This window comes from Aquarana catesbeiana, linkage group LG04 (assembly GCF_042186555.1).
Source record: "Aquarana catesbeiana isolate 2022-GZ linkage group LG04, ASM4218655v1, whole genome shotgun sequence".
NCBI classification, from domain to species: Eukaryota; Metazoa; Chordata; class Amphibia; order Anura; family Ranidae; genus Aquarana; species Aquarana catesbeiana.
The window spans coordinates 195,753,693-195,772,861 of NC_133327.1; the positions used below are offsets into that span (position 1 = coordinate 195,753,693).

Genomic DNA, 19,169 nt, shown 5'->3' on the forward strand with positions numbered 1-19,169 from the left:
AATGAAAGCGCTAACACCAGCCATTTCCCTGATAAATTGCCCGCAAAAAAAGTATTTTCTGGCAAGTCCCCCTCCCAAGACTAGACTCTGGATCTGCCCCTGCCTCTGGGTAATCTATGTACCGTATATACTCGAGTATAAGTCGTTCCGAGTATAAGTCGAGGCCCTAATTTACTACAAAAAAAATGGGAAAAACGTATTGACCCGAGTATAAGACGAGGGTGAGAAATGCACAGCTACTGTAAGTGGAAAAGAGGGTCAACAATGCCCATTTGCAGCATCACTGTGCCCATTTGCATGCCTCACTGTGCCCATTTGCAGCCATAGGTCCCCTGAACTTCAAACTCGGTAGTTAAGGGTTCCTAGATGCCCCCTAGCTGCAGCCAAAATTTGGGGTCTCTGAACCCAAAGGGTCCTGAAATGACATTGCTGCAGATGGACACAGTTGACCGAATTTGGGGCCCCGTATCTGGGGGCCACTTAGTGCTAGGAACCCCAAATTTGGTGTGCAAACCCAGTGGAACTAGAACCATAAAATTTCCAAAGCTGGGGTTTCTAGCACCAAGTGGCCCCGAGATACAGTGCCCCAAAAATCAGTTCAGAAAATGTCAAGCACTTTTCTGCAGCAGAGAATGACATTTTCTGAACCGATTTTGGGGCCCCGTATCTCGGGGCCACTTAGTGCTAGGAACTTCATCTTTGGATATGTTGTGGTACCAGTTCCACTGGGTTTGCACACCAAATTTGGGGTTCCTAGCACTAAGTGGCCCTGAGATACGGGGCCCCAAAATCGGTTCGGAAAATGAAATTTTTTGCTGCAGAAAAGTGCTTGACTCAAGTATAAGTCGAGGGGGGCACTTTCAGCACAAAAAAATGTGCTGAAAAATTCGACTTATACTCGAGTATATACGGTACATTACAGTAATTTTACCCAACTTTGTTGCAGATTCCTACCTTTTGTTATTCTGAAGAAATCCCTGTGTGTTTGTCTGTATCCATGTTGGGAAGTAAGTCTAATGGCGTGGTTTCATAATTATCAATCAGCTGTGCACTTGCAGGGCTGTAATGAGGAAAGCTGCTGGGCATGCATCCCTTTAGATGGGATTTCCTATTGGGAGTATCTCACCAAAAATGAATTTTTTGTTGCAGGGGATGCCTGAAATATGACTTTTATCTTAGTACAGACTTCACTGGGAAAATCAGTGAACCAATCACACAAGCAGGAAATTCTGTTTCTGGGGGGCATTCTTTACACATTCTGTGTATAATAAACCTCTAGGTAGCCATAGTGCATTGCATTTTCAGAAAATTACAGGAAAGTTAATTTTTAATAACATTCAATTACAATATGAATTGTGTCACAATTGTATACGCTATATTATTTTTTCTTTATTTGATATTTTTTTTCCCAAACAAAAGTGGAGTTACCCTTTAAAGGAACACTTTAAAAACACATCAGCTCTCAATGGGAAAAATATCATGCTGGATATCAACAGTGCCTTGCAAAAGTATTCACTCCCCTTGGCATTTTTCGTGTTTTGTTGCCTCACAACCTGGAATTAACATGGATTGTTTGAGAATTTGCATCATATAATTTACAGAATATGCCCACAACTTTGAAGATGTTTTTTTTTTATTGTGAAGCAAACAACAAATAGGACAAAATAACAGAAAAAGTCAATGTGCATAACTATTCACCCCCCTAAAGTCAATACGTTGTAGATCCACCTTTTGCGGCTATCACAGCTCCAAGTCGCTTTGGATAAGTCTCTATGAGCTTGCCACATCATACCACTGGGATTTTTGTCCCATTCCTCCTTGCAAAACTGCTCCAGCTTCTTCAAGTTGCATGGTTTGCGCTTGTGAACAGCAATCTTTAAGTCTGACCACAGATTTTCTATTGGATTGAGTTCTGGGCTTTGACTAGGCCATTCCAGCACATTTACATGTTTCCCCTTAAACCACTCAAGTGTTGCTTTAGCAGTGTGTTTGGGGTCATTGTCCTGCTGGAAGGTGAACCTCCGTCCTAGGCTCAAATCACACACAGAGTGGTACAGGTTTTGCTCAAGAATATCCCTGTATTTAGCACCATCCATCTTTTCCTCAACTCTGACCAGTTTCCCAGCCCCGACTGCTGAAAAACATCCCCACAGCATGATGCTGCCACCACCATGTTTCACTGTGAGGATGGTGTTCTTTGGGTGATGTGATGTGTTGAGTTTGCGTGAGACATAGCATTTCCTTTGATGGCCAAAAAGTTCAATTTTAGTCTCATGAGACCAGAGCACCTTCCTCCATACATATTGGGAGTCTCCCACATGCATTTTCGCAAATTCAGAATGTGCCATTTTGTGTTTTTCTGAAAGTAATGGCTTTCTTCTGGCCACTCTGCCATAAAGCCCAACTCTATGGAGCGTTCGGCTTATTGTCGTCCTATGTACAGATACTCCAGTCTCTGCCGTGGAACTCTGCAGCTCCTCCAGGGTTACCTTAGGTCTCTGTGCTGCCTCTCTGATTAATGCCCTCTTTGCCCGGTCCATGAGTTTTGGTGTGCGGCCGTCTCTGGGCAGGTTTGCTGTTGTGCCATGTTCTTTCCATTTGGTTATGATAGATGTGATGGTGCTCCTAGGGATCATCAAAGATTTGGATTTTTTTATAACCTAACCCTGACTTGTACTTCTCAACAACATTGTCCCTTACTTGTTTGGAGAGTTCCTTGGTCTTCATGGCAGTGTTTGGTTAGTGGTGCCTCTTGCTTAGGTGTTGCAGCCTCTGGGGCCTTTCAAAAAAGTGTGTATATGTAATGACAGATCATGTGACACTTAGATTCACTAATTATGTGACTTCTGAAGGTAATTGGTTGCACCAGAACCTTTTATGGGCTTCATAACAAAGGGGGTGAATACATACGCACATGCCAATTATCAGTTTTGTATTTCTGAAAAATATTTTTATGTATATATTTTTCTAATTTTACTTCACCAACTTAGACTATTGTGTTCTTATCCATCACATGTAATTCAGATTAAAAAAACATTGAACTAAAGGCTGTAATGTAACAAAATAGGTAAAAAGCCAAGGGGGTGAATACTTTTGCAAGGCACGGTATACTGATATGGACTGGGTAATGTGTTAGGAACAAAAGGATGCCACATTGTTTGATGGAAATGAAAATTATCAACCTACAGAGGGCTGAATTCAAAGACTAGAATTCAAAGGCTGGTTCATTATGCTGAAATTTTCTTTCAGCAACTCAAAATGGTACTCAGTAGTTTGTATGGCCACCACATGCATGTACGCATGCCTGACAACGTCAGTGCATGCTCCTAATGAGACGATGGATGATGTCCTGGGGTATTTCCTCCTATATGTGGACCAGGGCATCACCGAGCTCCTGAAAAGACTGAGGTGCAACTTGGCGGCGTCGGATGGACCGAAACATAATGTCCCAGAGGTGTTCTATTGGATTTAGGTCAGGCGAGCGTGAGGGCCCGTCAATGGTATCAATTCCTTCATCCTCCAGGAACTGTCTGCATACTCTCGCCACATGAGGCCAGGCATTGTCGTGCACCAGGAGGAACCCATGATCCATTGCACCAGCGTAGGGTCTGACAATGGGTCCAAGGATTTCATCCCGATAAATAATGTCAGTCAGGGTGCCATTGTCTAGTCTGTAGAGGTCTGTGCGTCCCTCCATGAATATGCCTCCCTAGACCCAGGGCCGGTGCTACCACTAGGCAAACTAGGCAGCCACCTAGGGCATACTGCTGTCTAGGGTGCCCGGCCACTGGTGTTTCTCTCTTCTCTCTGCAGCAAGCAACTTAGTCTCAGCATCAGCAGGCAGCCACCGCTCCGTTCGCACATAGTGTCAGAGGCGCAGCGGGGGCGGAGGACTGTGTCTGTGTCCTGACTCCTGAATGAATGGAAGCAAGCAAACGTGATGGGCACTGGTAGGCTGCATTTGATGGGCGCTGGTGAGGCTGCATTGATGGGAGCTGGTAAGGCTGCATTTGATGGGCACTTCATTAAAAAGGTGGGGTATACATGGGCAGGGCAAAAAGGGTGGAGCCAGGGGTTCAGCAAAATTAGGTTTTCCCTAGGGTGTCAAAAATCCTTGCACCAGCCCTGCCTAGACACACCACCAAACTGGTGATGCTGAATGATGATACAGGCAGCATAATGTTCTCCACAGCTTCTCCAGACCCTTTCACATCTGTCACATATGGTCAGGGTGAACCTGCTCTCATCTATGAAAAGCACAGGGTGCCAGTGACAGACCTGCCAATTCTGGTGTTCAATGGCAAATGCCAATCGAGCTCCATGGTTCCAGGCAGTGAGCACGGGGCCTACTAGAAGACGTTGGGCCCTCAGGCCACCCTCATGAAGTCTGTTTCTGATTGTTTGGTCAGAGACATTCACACCAGTGGCCTGCTGGAGGTCATTTTGTAGGGCTCTGGCAGTGCTCATCCTGTTCCTCCTTGCACAAAGGAGCAGATACCGGTCCTGCTGATGGGTTAAGAACCTTGTCTAGCTCTCCTAGTGTAACTGCCTGTCTCCTGGAATCTCCTCCATGCTCTTGAGACTGTGCTGGGAGACACAGCAAACCTTCTGGCAATAGCAGGTATTGATGTGCCATCCTGGAGGAGTTTGACTGCCTGTGCAACCTCTATAAGGTCCAGGTATCGCCTCATGCTACCAGAAGTGACACTAACCCTAGCCAAATGCAAAACTATTGAAAAACAGTCAGAAAAGATGAGTAGGGGAAAAAATTTTCAGTAGCCTCCACCTGTAAAATCATTACTGTTTTGGAGGTCATCTCATTGTTGCCCATCTAATCGACCTGTTGTTCATTTCATTAACACCAAAGCAGCTGAAGCTGATTACCAAAACCCTCTGCTACTTAACTGACTAGATCAATATCCCAGGAGTTTACTTTACTTGATGCTATACTCCTTAAAATGTGCTCCTTTAATTTTTTTGAGCAGTGTATTATTATTATTACTACTATACAGGATTTATATAACACCAACATTTTGCACAGCACTTTACAGAACAAAGGATAACACTACAGTTACAATACAATTTGATACGAAAGGATTAGGAGGGCCCTCCAATCCAAGATACTTCAATATTTGTATTGCTTACTGTGTTGGAGCTTATTGATGACAGGGCATTTAACGTGTATGACTAAAGGGCCAGCTGAATTATAAACAGAGGGGCTCTACCTGTTATTTAGCCCTGGTTCACACTAGTACGGCTTTGAAATCTCAATACTTCAGCGCGCTTATAAATCCGCCCGATGAGTGTGATTTGGATCTCATTGGTGTGAACCAGGGTTTAGGGGATTAAAATCAAATTACCTAAAGCCTTAAGCCTAGTACACACAGGCCAAATGTCAGGCGGAATTCAGCCTTTGTGTATTGGAGTCGGTCTGACAGAATCTGGCCATTCATCCGGCTTCCTTCGAAGGGACATGACCTGAAAAAAGGTCTGCTGATTGGCTCCCTTTTGGCGCACTTAGCATATGGCTGAGAGCGCTGACTGGAGTGTTCTAGTGTGGGGGTTGTCCCCTGTGAGAACACAATAGAACAGCAGGGGAGATCGCTGTACTAACATTGGATAGTTAGTACAGTGCCTCCTCCTGAACTATTCATTGTGCAGCAGCCTCCCTTGGCCCCCCTAATACTTACCTGAGCTCCCTCTCGATCCAGTGATTTGCATGAGAGCCACGAAGTCCGTGTACTCTCCCCCCTGATTGGCTGAGATAGGGAGGTGCCATTGGCTTCTGCTGCTGTCAATCAAAGTCTGTGAGCCAATAAGGAGAGGCGGGCCACATCTATGTGTCTGAATGGACACACAGAGCAACGGATCGGGTCGGGTGCCCCCATAGCAAGCTGCTTGCTGTAAGGGCACTTGGCAGGAGGGAGAGCCCAGGAGCGCCGGCAGGGGCCCCGAGAGGAGGAGGATATGGGCTGCTCTTTGCAAAACCACCACACAGAGCAGGTAAGTATAACATGTTTATTATTTTCATAGAAAAAAAAAAACGAGACTTTAGTATCACTTTAAGTTTATCTAAAACAAAAAGATAAAAAACCAGCACAAGGGTCATTACTTACCTTCAGTGAGATGTGTCTCTTGTGCTGCTGTGTCCTCATTTTGCCAAAATCCTCCTCCGATCATCCCCCATTCATAGAAGCTGTAGTAATGGCTTCTATGAATGGTGGAGTGGGGCAGAAAGGGCAGGCATAGTTTGTAGATACAGAAAAGAGAGTGATTAGATTTTACTGTATTAAAATAACTGGTTCTACAGACAGTTATTTACAGATATAGCAGAGATTTAAACACACGTAGCAAAAAAACAGAAAACACACATAAGTACAGCTGTATAACTATAATGTTTGCTAAAATGAAAAACAACCATGTAGAAAGGGAGAGTAAATCAAGGGCCAATGGCATGTATGGAATCAATACAAAGACATCCCAACCTGCAAAAACTCAGCTAATAATAAAAGTTGTAAGGAGGAACAGTTACCATTGCTCCAGTGTTGAAAGAATACAAAACGAAAATTTTCAATACAACATAATATCCACAGCCTTTCTCCAGCCTGGGAAACCATTGAGCAATACTATAAAACAAATAGAAAGTGCACTGGCAATGTGTATGTAGCACTGCCCCCGTAGGAGTTGTTGAAGTTAGGGTTCACCACTGCTGCACAGCCAGTCACACAGCATTTCCTTCACTCAATGCAGAAAACAGCCCTTGGCTTGATTTTTGTTGTTTTATTAGGGGGTGATAACTTGGATGGGGTAGAGAAATATGGGATGCCCAACTTGAAAAACATCCACAACACAGCACAAAGGAACAACCTCCTCCCCATTTACAAATATCCTTTTCTTCCTTCCGTTTGCACAAACTTGGTTCACTATCTGTAGCAACTGCTGATCACTCCTGGTGAAACTAAAAGTCACTTTGTTAATTCAGCAACAGACAATTACAGGCTAGGAACTTTCCATCCCTTTTGTGGATAGTTTAGTACATTGTGGAGTGAACAGCATCTCTCTCAACCATCTGCTTCCTTGTAGACACTAAGCCCAGTTCTTCTGAGCTCCAGCTCCAGCCCAAGGCAACCCCCCCCACTCAGTGAGGGGTCCCTCAAGGGCCACCAACTACATCCCTTGGCACTGCTTCTCCATCTTCCACCCAACCTCCCTGCTCGTATTGGCCCATGTCTATTTATGGGTTTTCTCAGTTCCCTGCCAGGCCCACTCCTAGGGATTGGCTGAGGGCCCATTTATATTCATGACATGACTCCTAGCCTTCACCCACTAGTTCCAGAACATTTTCCAATCTTCTAGAAACGGGGGGAGGAACCAGAGAGCTGCCAAGATGTATCATCCAGCCCTGGCCTCTAGTAACCCTGACCCAGGTCTAACCCAGAGCCAGCTATGTTTTTCCTACTCTCACCACTAGTAGCACACACTAGAGGGTGCTTTGAGTAAAATCCTCAATAAGCTTTAAGTAAATAGTGTAGTTACAAAAGTGCTTGGCAAAAGTGAGTGTAACATTAAATCTGTTCAAGCTGAGGCTTGCTCAAACCACTGGACACAGATATTAAACGGTTGAACCTGTACAATAGCATGTAATTGGTGCCTCAAACGTGCATAGAGGCTTACGTGTTTGAAGGGCGCACCCTATTCTTCAGAGCTACCTGAATTGCACTAAGGGTGCACTTGCAAATGCACCCTGCTTCTGATTATAATTGAGAAGCCCAGTGGGGGTTTCCAGAGATTAGCTGCGAGAGGTTGCCCCATTGAAAACAATGGGAGGCTGCTGGCTCCCTCAACTAATCATGCCCACTCACATACAGTATCTCACAAAAGTGAGTACACCCCTCACGTTTTATGTAAATATGTTATTATGCCTTTCCATGTGAAAATAATGAAGAAATGACACTTTGCTACAATATAAAGTAATGAGTGTACAGCTTGTATAACAGTGTAAATTTGCTGTCCCCTCAAAATAACTCAAAACACAGCCATTAATGTCTAAATCGCTGGCAACAAAAGAACAAAAGTGAGTACACCCCTAAGTGAAAATGTCAAAATTGGGCCCAAAGTGTCAATATTTTGTGTGGCCACCATTATTTTCCAGCACTGCCTTAACCCTCTTGGGCATGGAGTTGACCAGAGCTTCACAGGTTGCCACTGGAGTCCTCTTCCACTCTTCCATGACAACATCATGGAGCTGGTGGATGTTAGAGACCTTGCGCGCCTCCACCTTCCATTTGAGGATGCCCCACAGATGCTTAATAGGGTTTAGGTCTGGAGACATGCTTGGCCAGTCCATCACATTTACCCTCAGCTTCTTTAGCAAGGCAGTGGTAGTCTTGGAGGTGTGTTTGGGGTCGTTATCATGTTGGAATACTGCCCTACGGCCCAGTCTCTGAAGGGAGGGGATCATGCTCTGCTTCTGTATGTCACAGTACATGTTGCCATTCATGGTTCCCTCAATGAACTGTAGCTCCCCAGTTTCGGCAGTACTCATGCAGCCCCAGACCATGACCCTCCCACCACCATGCTTGACTGTAGGCAAGACACACTTGTCTTTGTACTCCTCACCTGGTTGCCGAGACACACGCTTGACACCATCTGAACTAAATAAGTATATCTTGGTCCCATCATACCACAGGACATGATTCCAGTAATCCATGTCCTTAGTCTGCTTCTCTTCAGCAAACTGCAGGCTTTCTTGTGCATCATCTTTATAAGAGGCTTCCTTTTGGGATGACAGCAATGCAGACCAATTTGATGCAGTGTGCAGCATCCATGTGCAGTGTGCGGCATATAGTCTGAGCAATGACAGGCTGACCCCCCACCCCTTCAACCTCAGCAGCAATGCTGGCAGCACTCATACGTCTATTTCCCAAAGACAACCTCTGGATATGATGCTGAGCACATGCACTCAACTTCTTTTGTCGACCATGGCGAGGCCTGTTCTGAGTGAAACCTGTCCTGTTAAACTGCTGTATGGTCTTGGCCACCATGCTGCAGCTCAGTTTCAGGGTCTTGGCAATCTTCTTATAGCCTAGGCCATCTTTATGTAGAGCAACACTTCTTTTTTTCAGATCCGCAGAGAGTTCTTTGCCATGGGGGGCCATGTTGAACTTCAATTGACCAGTATGAGAGAGTGAGAGCGATAACACCAAATTTAACACACCTGCTCCCCATTCACAACTGAGACCTTGTAACACTAATGAATCACATGACACCGAGGAAGGAAAATAGCTAATTGGGCCAATTTGGATATTTACACTTAGGGGTATACTCACTTCTGTTGCCAGCGGTTTAGACATTAACCACTTAGGGACCGGAAGATTTCCCCCCTTAATGACCAGGGCATTTTTTGCGATACGGCACTGCGTGGCTTTAACTGAAAATTACGCTGACGTGCAACTATATACCCAAACCCCCCCCCCCCCCTTCAATTAGAGCTTTCTTTTTGTGGTATTTGATCACCTCTGCAGATTTTATTTTTTGTGCTATAAACAAAAAAAAGAGCGACACTTTTGAAAAAAGCCCATTATTTTTTACTTTTTGCTATAATAAATATCCCCCAAAAAAAAAATTCTTCATCAGTTTAGGCCAATATGTATTCTACATATTTTTGGTAAAAAAAGTCGCAATAAGTGTATATTGATTGGTTTACGCAAAATTTATAGCGTCTACAAAATAGGTGATATATTTATGGCATTTTTATTATAATTTTTTTTTACTAGTAATGATGGTGATCAGCGATTTTTAGTGGGACTGCGACATTGTGGCGGACAGATCGGACACTTTTGACACTTAAAAATAGCCACTGATTACTGAATAAATGTCACTGGCAGGGAAGAGGTTAACACTAGGGGGCAATTAAGGAGTTAAGTGTCTCCTAGGGAGGTGTTTCTAACTGTGGGGGCAGTGTACTGTAAGAAACCAAGGAAGGAGGCGCCTCTGGGTGCAGACTTAAAAACAATTTTAATAAAAAGAGCAGCAACAGAGATTGCACTCACATTTGTGTTGAGTTAAAAAGGCATGGATGTGTAATCAGACTGGTCTTTCAGATGCACTGTGTCCACCGGCTGGCAATGATGGAGCAGTACCAGAATGAGGCATGGAAGGCAAACAGCAATCCAGGCAAGGGGCGATGACATCACACACATGCGACGCGTTTCCTGAGTTAGCAAGCCGTGAATGGCAATCTCTGTTGCTGCTCTTTTTATTAAAATTGTTTTTAAGTCTGCACCCAGAGGCGCCTCCTTTCTTTGTTTCTTACAGTGCTTTTTGGGAATATGGTTTCCATGCCCATTGGAAGGCTGCCGTGAATGTGGGCTTTATACCTCATCATCGACTTTATGCACACCATTATGGACTATTATTATCTTTTCTTATCCCTTGTTCCAGTTCATCATTTATATGCATAATATTGTCATTTATGTGGATTATTGCTTTTAACCTTTGCTCCAAACACTTGTAATAGGGGCAGTGTACTGACTGGGAGTAGAAAGAGATTGCCTGTTCCTGATCACTTGGAACAGCAGATCTCTTTCTACTTCCCTGTCAGAAGGGGCATCTGTCTGCTTACATACACAGATCCCCAATCTGGCTCTCTGAGGAGCGATCGCGGGTGGCCGGCGGTCATTGCATCCCCCTATACCCCTTGAAGCCCCCGCTGTACAACTACGGCGATTCGCGCAGGGGAGCCAACCTGCCACCGTATAACGACGGAGGCTTGTCGGCAAATAGTTAATGGCTGTGTGTTTAGTTATTTGGAGGGGACAGCAAATTTACATTGTTATACAAGCTGTACACTCACTACTTTACATTGTAGCAAAGTGTAATTTCTTCAGTGTTGTCACATGAAAAGATATAATAAAATATTTACAAAAATGTGAGGGGTGTACTCACTTTTAGAGATACTGTATAATCGTTCATGCAGCTATCACATGTGAGTGATTGGCCCTGGACACACATTGCCTGGGTCCAGGGCTGATCACTTGAATGTGATCACTGTTTGAGAGATTACATGCTAGTGGGTGAGATTAGCTGCGAGAGCCTACAACCTCTCATTGCATTTAATGGAACTGCCTTTCACAGTTAATTGCGGGAACCCTCGCAGGTACTCGCATATAATTGGAGGCAGGGTGCATGCACCCTAAGTCTGCCTTTTAGGGATGGAATATTTAAAGGCAAACTTAGTCTAATTCAATTAGCTCTGAAGAAGAGGGTTCACCCTTGAAATGTGTTGACAAGCATTGATGAGCTGCACTAGTAAATATTTTGGAAATGGATTCATGTATTGCTGGCTCACTTATTTGTTACACTTGTTTGTTACACTAAAGAGAAGGTATGCAAAGCCTTGCCCTATGAAACTTGCAGAGCAGTTTTAGAGGTTAAATTGACAATTTCTTTTTCTTTTAATCAATGTTTCTAAAATATCAAATATAAAATGGCAGTGTTTTTTTTTTTTTTTTGCTTTTTGCCATTACTGTTGTTTTGAGGCCTCTTTTTTTGTCCTGTGCATGCTCCCTATTCTCCACTGATGCCCTTCACTGCTACTAGAGCAAGCAGTGCCGTTTTTTCTGGTCACATGCTCCGCTCTATGTGTACTACAATTCCCATTGAACTGAATATGTCTGCACGTAGATGTGTAGTTCCATCTTGTAGGCAAGCAGAAAAGGGTGGCTATGTTCACATACACAAGGGGGGCATGGAGAACAAATATAACCACCCTAGAACAGGAAGTCTGAAACAGCAGAAAAAAAGCTTGAATTTAAGAGATGAAACAAAGGAAAAGAGAGATAGAAGGTACATTTTACCAATATTTAGACATATTGCATTCGTGTAAAAAAAATGTTTAGTGTCAGCAAAATTGTTTGTACATCATGTCATTGCCATTGGCTCTCAGGTGTCTTTGTCCATTTAGTAAGGAGTGCTATAAAACCATTGGTGCACTGCAAGCATTCATACACACACATGCATGTCTGCATCCAGCTCCCATGTGTACTAAGCATGCTTAAGACAGCATAATGCAAAACTAAGAATTCTCAATTTTTTTACAGGTGGGATACGCTTCCTCCTGCTCTGTGCTCAGTGATAAATTTCAATTTCCATCCTTTCTGCGCACTATACCCAGTGATTTAGCCCAGTCCAAAGGCTTCGCTGATCTAGTAACATATTTTGGATGGACATGGGTGGGTACAATAGCAGCAGATGATGACTACGGCAAATATGGAATCAAAGTTTTCAAAGAAGAGGTAGAAAAAAATGGTGTGTGTATTGCTTTTTCTGAAACACTTCCACGGATCTACAGCAAAGAATCAATAGATCTTATTGTTAAAGCAATACGTCAATCAACAGCCAATGTCATCGTCATCTTTTCTTCAGACATTGATCTTAGTCCATTAATGGAAGCCATAGCAGAAACTAATATCACTGGAAAAACATATATCGCAAGTGAGGCCTGGACTACATCAGCTCTGGTAGCTAAGCCACAGTATTTCTCATTCCTTGGAGGAACAATTGGCTTTGCAATTCGTAAAGCAGAAATACCAGGTTTTGAAGATTTCCTCTTGGACATACATCCAGAGCATGGCACCGGCACTGATGACCTAGTCTATGAGTTCTGGGAAGAGGCCTTTAACTGTACTTGGCCCACCCAGAGAGCAGCCTTTTATACCAACATCACTATAGAAGCAATTGTTGCAGGTCGAAAAAGAAATATTTCTCCACAGCTCTGCACTGGAAAAGAGAAACTTTCTGATATTCATAACACATACAAGGATGTGTCAGAGCTTCGGATCACATACAGTGTCTATAAAGCTGTGTACACCATTGCTAATGCTCTCCATGATTTAGATATATGTGTTAAAGGGTCAGGGCCCTTTCCTAATAATGAATGTGCAAATTTGCTTGATTTTGAGCCTTGGCAGGTAAGTGTTCAGTAGATTTGATTTTTTTGGGGAGTGAAGTCAGAGTTGTGTAAAATTCTTCTTCTAGCCATTTTTGAAGACATCAGTGGTCATAAATGACCATGACCATGATTGGCTGTCATGGCGGTCACATGATCAGAAAATTCCCGATTGCAAGGAGCGATCAGGAGGTTTCCATTAGCCTCTGGTCACTGTGCCAGGAGCGTGCATGGCACGCACTTTCGGCACAGCTCTATTGGTGCTATTGCACGCAACTATGCGGCCGCTCGGCGCCAAGGCCTGGCTGTCGAGAGGCCGCATATCTGCATGCGCTCGACGCCAACAGGTTAATATATACTTTAACTATGCTCTGATATTATAATTATATGTATGATTAAGGCCAGCCAGCAGAATTGTTCATTATTGTTTTATCTCTTTAAAAAGTAACCAGATATCTAAAGTTTGACACATCTGCACAGATTCATCAGCCATAATATTTCACTTAAATAGAAGCCATATTGCAGATTAATAAAGCTTTGCTTGGAAAAAAAGAGTGCAGTAATCAATAATAACTAATTTAAACCCACTTTTCAGTAAATCTAAATTTAATAGGTTGTCTGGGGTTACTGCACTTGTACAGTAATTAAGCTTTGCTCTACTAATACCGTTGCTAGCACATGGCTGTATTTTGCCCCTTGTGAGCCAGAGAAACCCCCCCGTGTAGTTCCCCAGTTATCTTCATTGCACTATTCTCTCCACCTTCCCAATTCTTCCCCCCTTCCTGCTTCATCTACTTACCTGTGGACCAGTGATCATTATGGGTTGGTTCAGTGGCGGTCATGTGATGACTAAGGTAATCACTGTAAAAGATACAATGACCCTTTTTGGGGAAGCCGTAATCTCAGTTCGATGTAGTATTTTCTCCAGAAATTTAGGGATTCTGTATGGGTGTTTCTTGAGGGAAAAGCTTTGAGTTGGGATGTGTAGAGAGTTTGTTTGCAGACTCCAGCCAACTGCCATTTTGAAAAAGGCTGCATTTCTGTGAGGTTTTTCAGAATAGGGTGATTTTGGTCATACTCGGAGGTCCTCAAGGAATAAAATATTCAGCTTAAGACCATAGCCTAGATGCATCCTAGAAAGTAAGGGGCAGAGTGACAGTAAAAAAAGTGAAAGATGATGCTAGATGATTTTATATTGCTAAAAAAAGTTTAAAGAGGAGAAAGATGCTGGCAATTGGAATCAATTCTACTTCCTTTGTGTGAGGTCTAGCATAGTGCTTTAATTGGATGTTGTACATATTGTCCTTACCTCACTGAATAAGCCTCCATACAGGGGGTCCCCGGGTTACAAACAAGTTAGGGACTGTAGGTTTGTTCTTAAGTTGAATCTGTTTGTAAGTCGGAACAGGTACATTTTTTAAGTGTAGCTCCAGCCAAAAAAACTATTTTTAAGCTTTTTGGATAGCATAGGGAAGGGTTAACACCCCTGTAACATTTGTTTTGCTGTGTGTGCCCCTGTTCAGAAGATTTCACCTCACTTTCTGTCCCAATGACAATTGGATTTTGAAAATTTTGGGTTGTTGTGGAAACAAGCCTTGGTGATAAAGCATCAGTGGAGGCACCTTTTCCCCATAATAGCTCTTACAGAAGTGAATTTCCCTTCCTAGGGGTAGATTTCCTCTCACTTCCTGTTGTCTCCCTCCGTTTGTAAGTAGGAGTCGTTTGTAAGTCGGATGTTTGTAACTAGGGGACCCCCTGTACGTGACTAGCAGTTTCTGAGGCATGCTTGGTACATACTACACAATTCTAGCACTATATTAAAGGATCCCCTATGTGAATTTAAATATTTTTACCTTAAGATTTACACCAGAAAAGTTGGTTTAACTGAGGAAAAACAACTATTTGCAGTTTTTCCTCTCCATAGGGCTTATTTTCATTTTTTCTGCTTTTTTTACAGCTTATGTACTATTTGAAGAACACCAAATTCACAGTCTTTACAAAAGAATCCCTCAAGTTTGATGAATCAGGAGATGTGGATGGCTATTACGATATTTTAAATTGGCAGTGGCGCGATAATAATACTCTATCATTTGTTAAAATAGGACATTATAAATTCACAGGTTCTGGAGGATCTAATGAGCTCAAAATAGATAACAGCTCAATATTTTGGAATACGCCAAATGGCCAGGTAGGTGTTATCAATATTAAAAATAATATATTGTCAAGAAACATATTTTAGTATGCTTTTTCTATATATAGTACATCATCACTGGAAGTTCACAGAAACTGCTAATATTTTTATCATATTTTCATATAGCATAAAAAGGAAATTGCCCTCCAAAATGTTCAACTTTCTTGTACACCTCTTCTTGTACATCCAATTTTCACATACTGTATGTTTTTTTTTTAACTGCTTTGTTGAAAGCCTTTTTTTTAGAAAGCTGAATAGCTCAAACTGCTATTTACACATGCAACTTAATGTGTTAGAGGAGTGACTCAAACCCCCTACTTTCCACCACTCTCCATCATCTCTGTTCAGCTAACTAAAGAGTTTAGTTAAAGGTATAATGTGACTCTTTAATGAAAGATAAATCAGGCAGATATGCTGAATAATATGTAAAAAATCTATATACAGAACTCACTTTTAAATACCCACCATATGACACATACAGTATATATAAAAAATAATTTTATTACATTTTTGTAAGATTAAAATACATATAAGCATACATATAAGCAAATCTCAGCAATGTGAGCAAAAGTGAGATGAGGGCCCTGCTGTTAATTAATAGTAATAAACCACTCTGTAATACTGTAAAGAGGAGTCTGCACCCAAATTAAAGAAGAATGTTAATAACTAAAAATTACACCATGTCTTCTGAATTGCATTCATTTTCATCCTTCTGGTAATTTATCTTGTTCCTCTGATGGTAGAATTTATATTGCTAATGTTATAATAGCCTCAAACTAAATGTGCAAAGTCAGGGGAATTGTGTTTTATCAGTTAATTTACTATAATAATAATATTAATAATAATAATCAACTTTATTATATATAGCTCCTTTAAAGGTAGCTTCTCAAAGCGCTTTGCAAAGACAAGAGAAACAAAAACACAAGAAATACACAGGATAAAACAAAAGAAAATAGGGGTAATTACGTGAAAGCTAAAGAAAAAGGTTTTTAGATTTGATTTGAGTAGAAGATGATTCTCTGATGCTCTTTGGAAGTAAATTCCAAAGTTTTAGGGCATAGCAGGAGAAGGTTCTGTCTCCCATCGAGTGTAGGTGAGTAGAGGGGACACACAGAAGACCAGAATTTGAGGAGCGGAGGTTATGATTGGGGGGGTGTACACTGATAAAAGTTCAGATAGATAATGGGGTGCCAAGCCATGAAGAGCCTTATAGTTGAGCAAGGGGATCTTAAAGTCTATGCAAAGGTTTACGGGAAGCCAGTGAAAGGACTCCGGGATAAGGGTAATATGGTCACTTGTACCAGATTCTGGGTGCAAAATTTTGTACATATTGTAGTCATTTAATAGTGGATTAAGGTAAACCAGCGAGTACAGCATTGCAGTAGTCAAGTCGGAAGAACACAATGTTTCTCAAGTGGAAAAAAGGTGTCCTGGCAACATTTTGTACATGTGGATCAAAGGTTAAACTAGCATTAAATATCAGCCCTAGATTTTTCAATTTAAACTGACGCAAAGTACAGTGCCATCTATAGATAGACTATCAGGACTGGCCTTACATAATTGAAGGGGGGTGCCAATAAGCATGACTTTAGTCTTGTTACAGTTTAATTGAAGGAATTTGTGGCTCATCCAAGTTTTTATATCACAAATACAGTTAGATAGGAGAGAAGTAGCCAAAGTAGAATCCAGTTTAGTGTGGATGTATATCTGGGTGTCCTCAGCATTGAAGTGATAATTGAGCCCATGTGATTTAAGCAGTTGGCCAAATGGAAAGATGTAAATGCTAAAAAGTAAAGGACTCAAGATTGAGCCCTGAGGAACATCTAAATTGAATGGACCAACTTCAGACTGGAATCCCCCGAGAGAAACAAAGTGACAGTGATCAGTAAGATATGACTTAAACCATGTAGAGCCCATTCTGAGACTCCAAATTTGGTTTTAAGATGAGAGAGTAAAAGATTGTTGTCTACAGCAGTGGTCATCAACCCTGTCCTCAGAGCCCACTAACAGGCCAGGTTTGCAAGATAACTGAAATACATCATAGGTGATATCATTTGCTGCTCAGTGATTGCAGCATTCTAGTCTGCATCTCCCCAAGGTAATACATAAAACCTGTCCTGTTAGTGGGCCCTGAGGACAGGGTTGATGACCACTGGTCTACAGTATTAAAGGCAGAACTAAGATCCAGTAGAGGAAGAATAGTTAGTGAGACAAAAACTAACAGAAGGTCGTTGGTGACATTGACCAAGTGATTTTTGTGATGTGCAGTTGCCGAAAACCAGCCTGGAGGGGTCTGGCAGTGATGTCAGGTCATCGCTTCCGGGTTACCATAGCCGAGAGCTGATCAAAGCTGATCTTGGCTTTGTTCTGCTCCCCAACCAGCCAGTGGACATGTCGGCTGGTCGGTATAACCAAGGAGGCAGACGGGAAAATTAGATGCTTCAAGTTTTTAATGGGTCAAAGGTGTCAAGGGAAGATGTAAGCGCATAATTAAGGGCATATGTTTTGTCAACCAGGGTTGACAGAGAAGGAGATTCAGGATAGGGAGGAAGTACCGGAATTCGCAAATTTGGGCTGAATAATAGAAGCCCAAATATGATCATTTACAGATGGAGACAGGTGTTAGAAACAACTAATTCCAGATTGAAAACAATAGCTAGGTGATCAGCCAGTCTTAAGTCAAGGGGAGAGCAGTCAGAGACAAAAGAGCCATTAGCAATGATAAGGTCCACGGTGTGTCCTTTGATATGCTTGTGGGTGTAAACAAATTAAGTTAGGTCAAATCATCCCAGCGCAGCCAGAAAATCTTTTGCTAAACTGGAAGAATTAGATATAGTGTGTATATTAAAATCCCCAAAGATAAGGATTCTCTTAAAACTAAGGCATAACAATGAAAGCAAATCAATATCCAATATTAATAATAATAACCAATAACAGATGAGTGGGGAACACAGACCTTGAATAAGGCATTCAAAAGAAGAGAAAGACATTACATTAACAGGGGATAAACTGTGGAGCAAGCTGTAAAGAACAATTATACCTCCACCTTTGCCAGAGAGACGTGGGAGGTCAAATAATCTGCACCTGGAAGGGTGAGTTGGTTGAAAATGAAGCCATTATTGTGTTTGTGCCAGGACTCAGTTAGGCACAGAAAGTTAGGCACAGGGGATAAACTGTGGAGCAAGCTGTAAATAACAATTATACCTCCACCTTTGCCAGGGAGATGTGGGAGGTCAAATAATCCGCACCTTTAAGGGTGAGTTGGTTGAAAATGAAGCTATTATCCTGTTTGTGCCAGGACTCAGGCACAGAAAGTCCAACTTATCATCTGCAATAAAGTCCAATATAAATAAAGCTTTGTTTTTAGTGGAGCAAGTGTTCAGGAGTGCTGATCTGGTCTTTCTTGGAGGATCCATGGGAATCAGAGTCGAGTCAGGGCATGTCAGCGAAAGTAGGCTTTTGAGGTTGGCGCCAGTGCAAGATAGTCCTGCAGCCTTGTGCTGACAAGCAGGGATAGAGTTAGCACAGGTACTTGAAGGGAGGAGACGCTGTCCTGTGCCACGATGCATGTATCTCTTTGGTCATAAAATTGCCTTTATCCAAGAAATAGTTTTGTTTTAGCTGCAGGAGTTGCAGTGCAGTGTAAGTGAGCAACATGACTGAGAGATCCAGGTACAATAGAGGAAAAAATGTCCAGTTATTCACAGTGCAGTGCAAGAAAAGAGTTCTAGTGCAGGGTAAGGAAAAAGGTCCAGTAATCCAGGAAAGATTCAGAGGTGTGTCAGCAGCAAGCTGGGGCAAATTGTGAAACAGTCACTTATAGGAAAACAATCCCAGAGAACCAATAAATCAGGGAACTCAATCCAGGGAATCTAAACATCCTATAAATCATTCCTAGTAGTCAGAGTTTCAGAATTTGAAGTCAGAATTTAAGAAAAAGTGAAAAAGTTGAAAAGAAAAGAAAAAATTGTAAGATGGAGTGAGAAGCGGCAGCCAAACACGCCAGTGTTCCCTCCCCAACCAGGAGGA

The 19,169-nt window shown here is 42.3% G+C and overlaps 1 protein-coding gene across 1 annotated transcript in view; it reads left to right on the forward strand.

Annotated features, from left to right (window-relative positions):
- The window catches only part of LOC141141456 (vomeronasal type-2 receptor 1-like), an 85,375-nt gene that overhangs the window by 51,866 nt on the left and 14,340 nt on the right, over positions 1-19,169 (forward strand). Inside the window, exons 3-4 of the mRNA XM_073629084.1 lie at positions 12,102-12,971; positions 14,907-15,137. Of these exons, the coding sequence (XP_073485185.1) occupies positions 12,102-12,971; positions 14,907-15,137 (1,101 nt within the window). The remainder of the gene's footprint in view (positions 1-12,101; positions 12,972-14,906; positions 15,138-19,169) is intronic.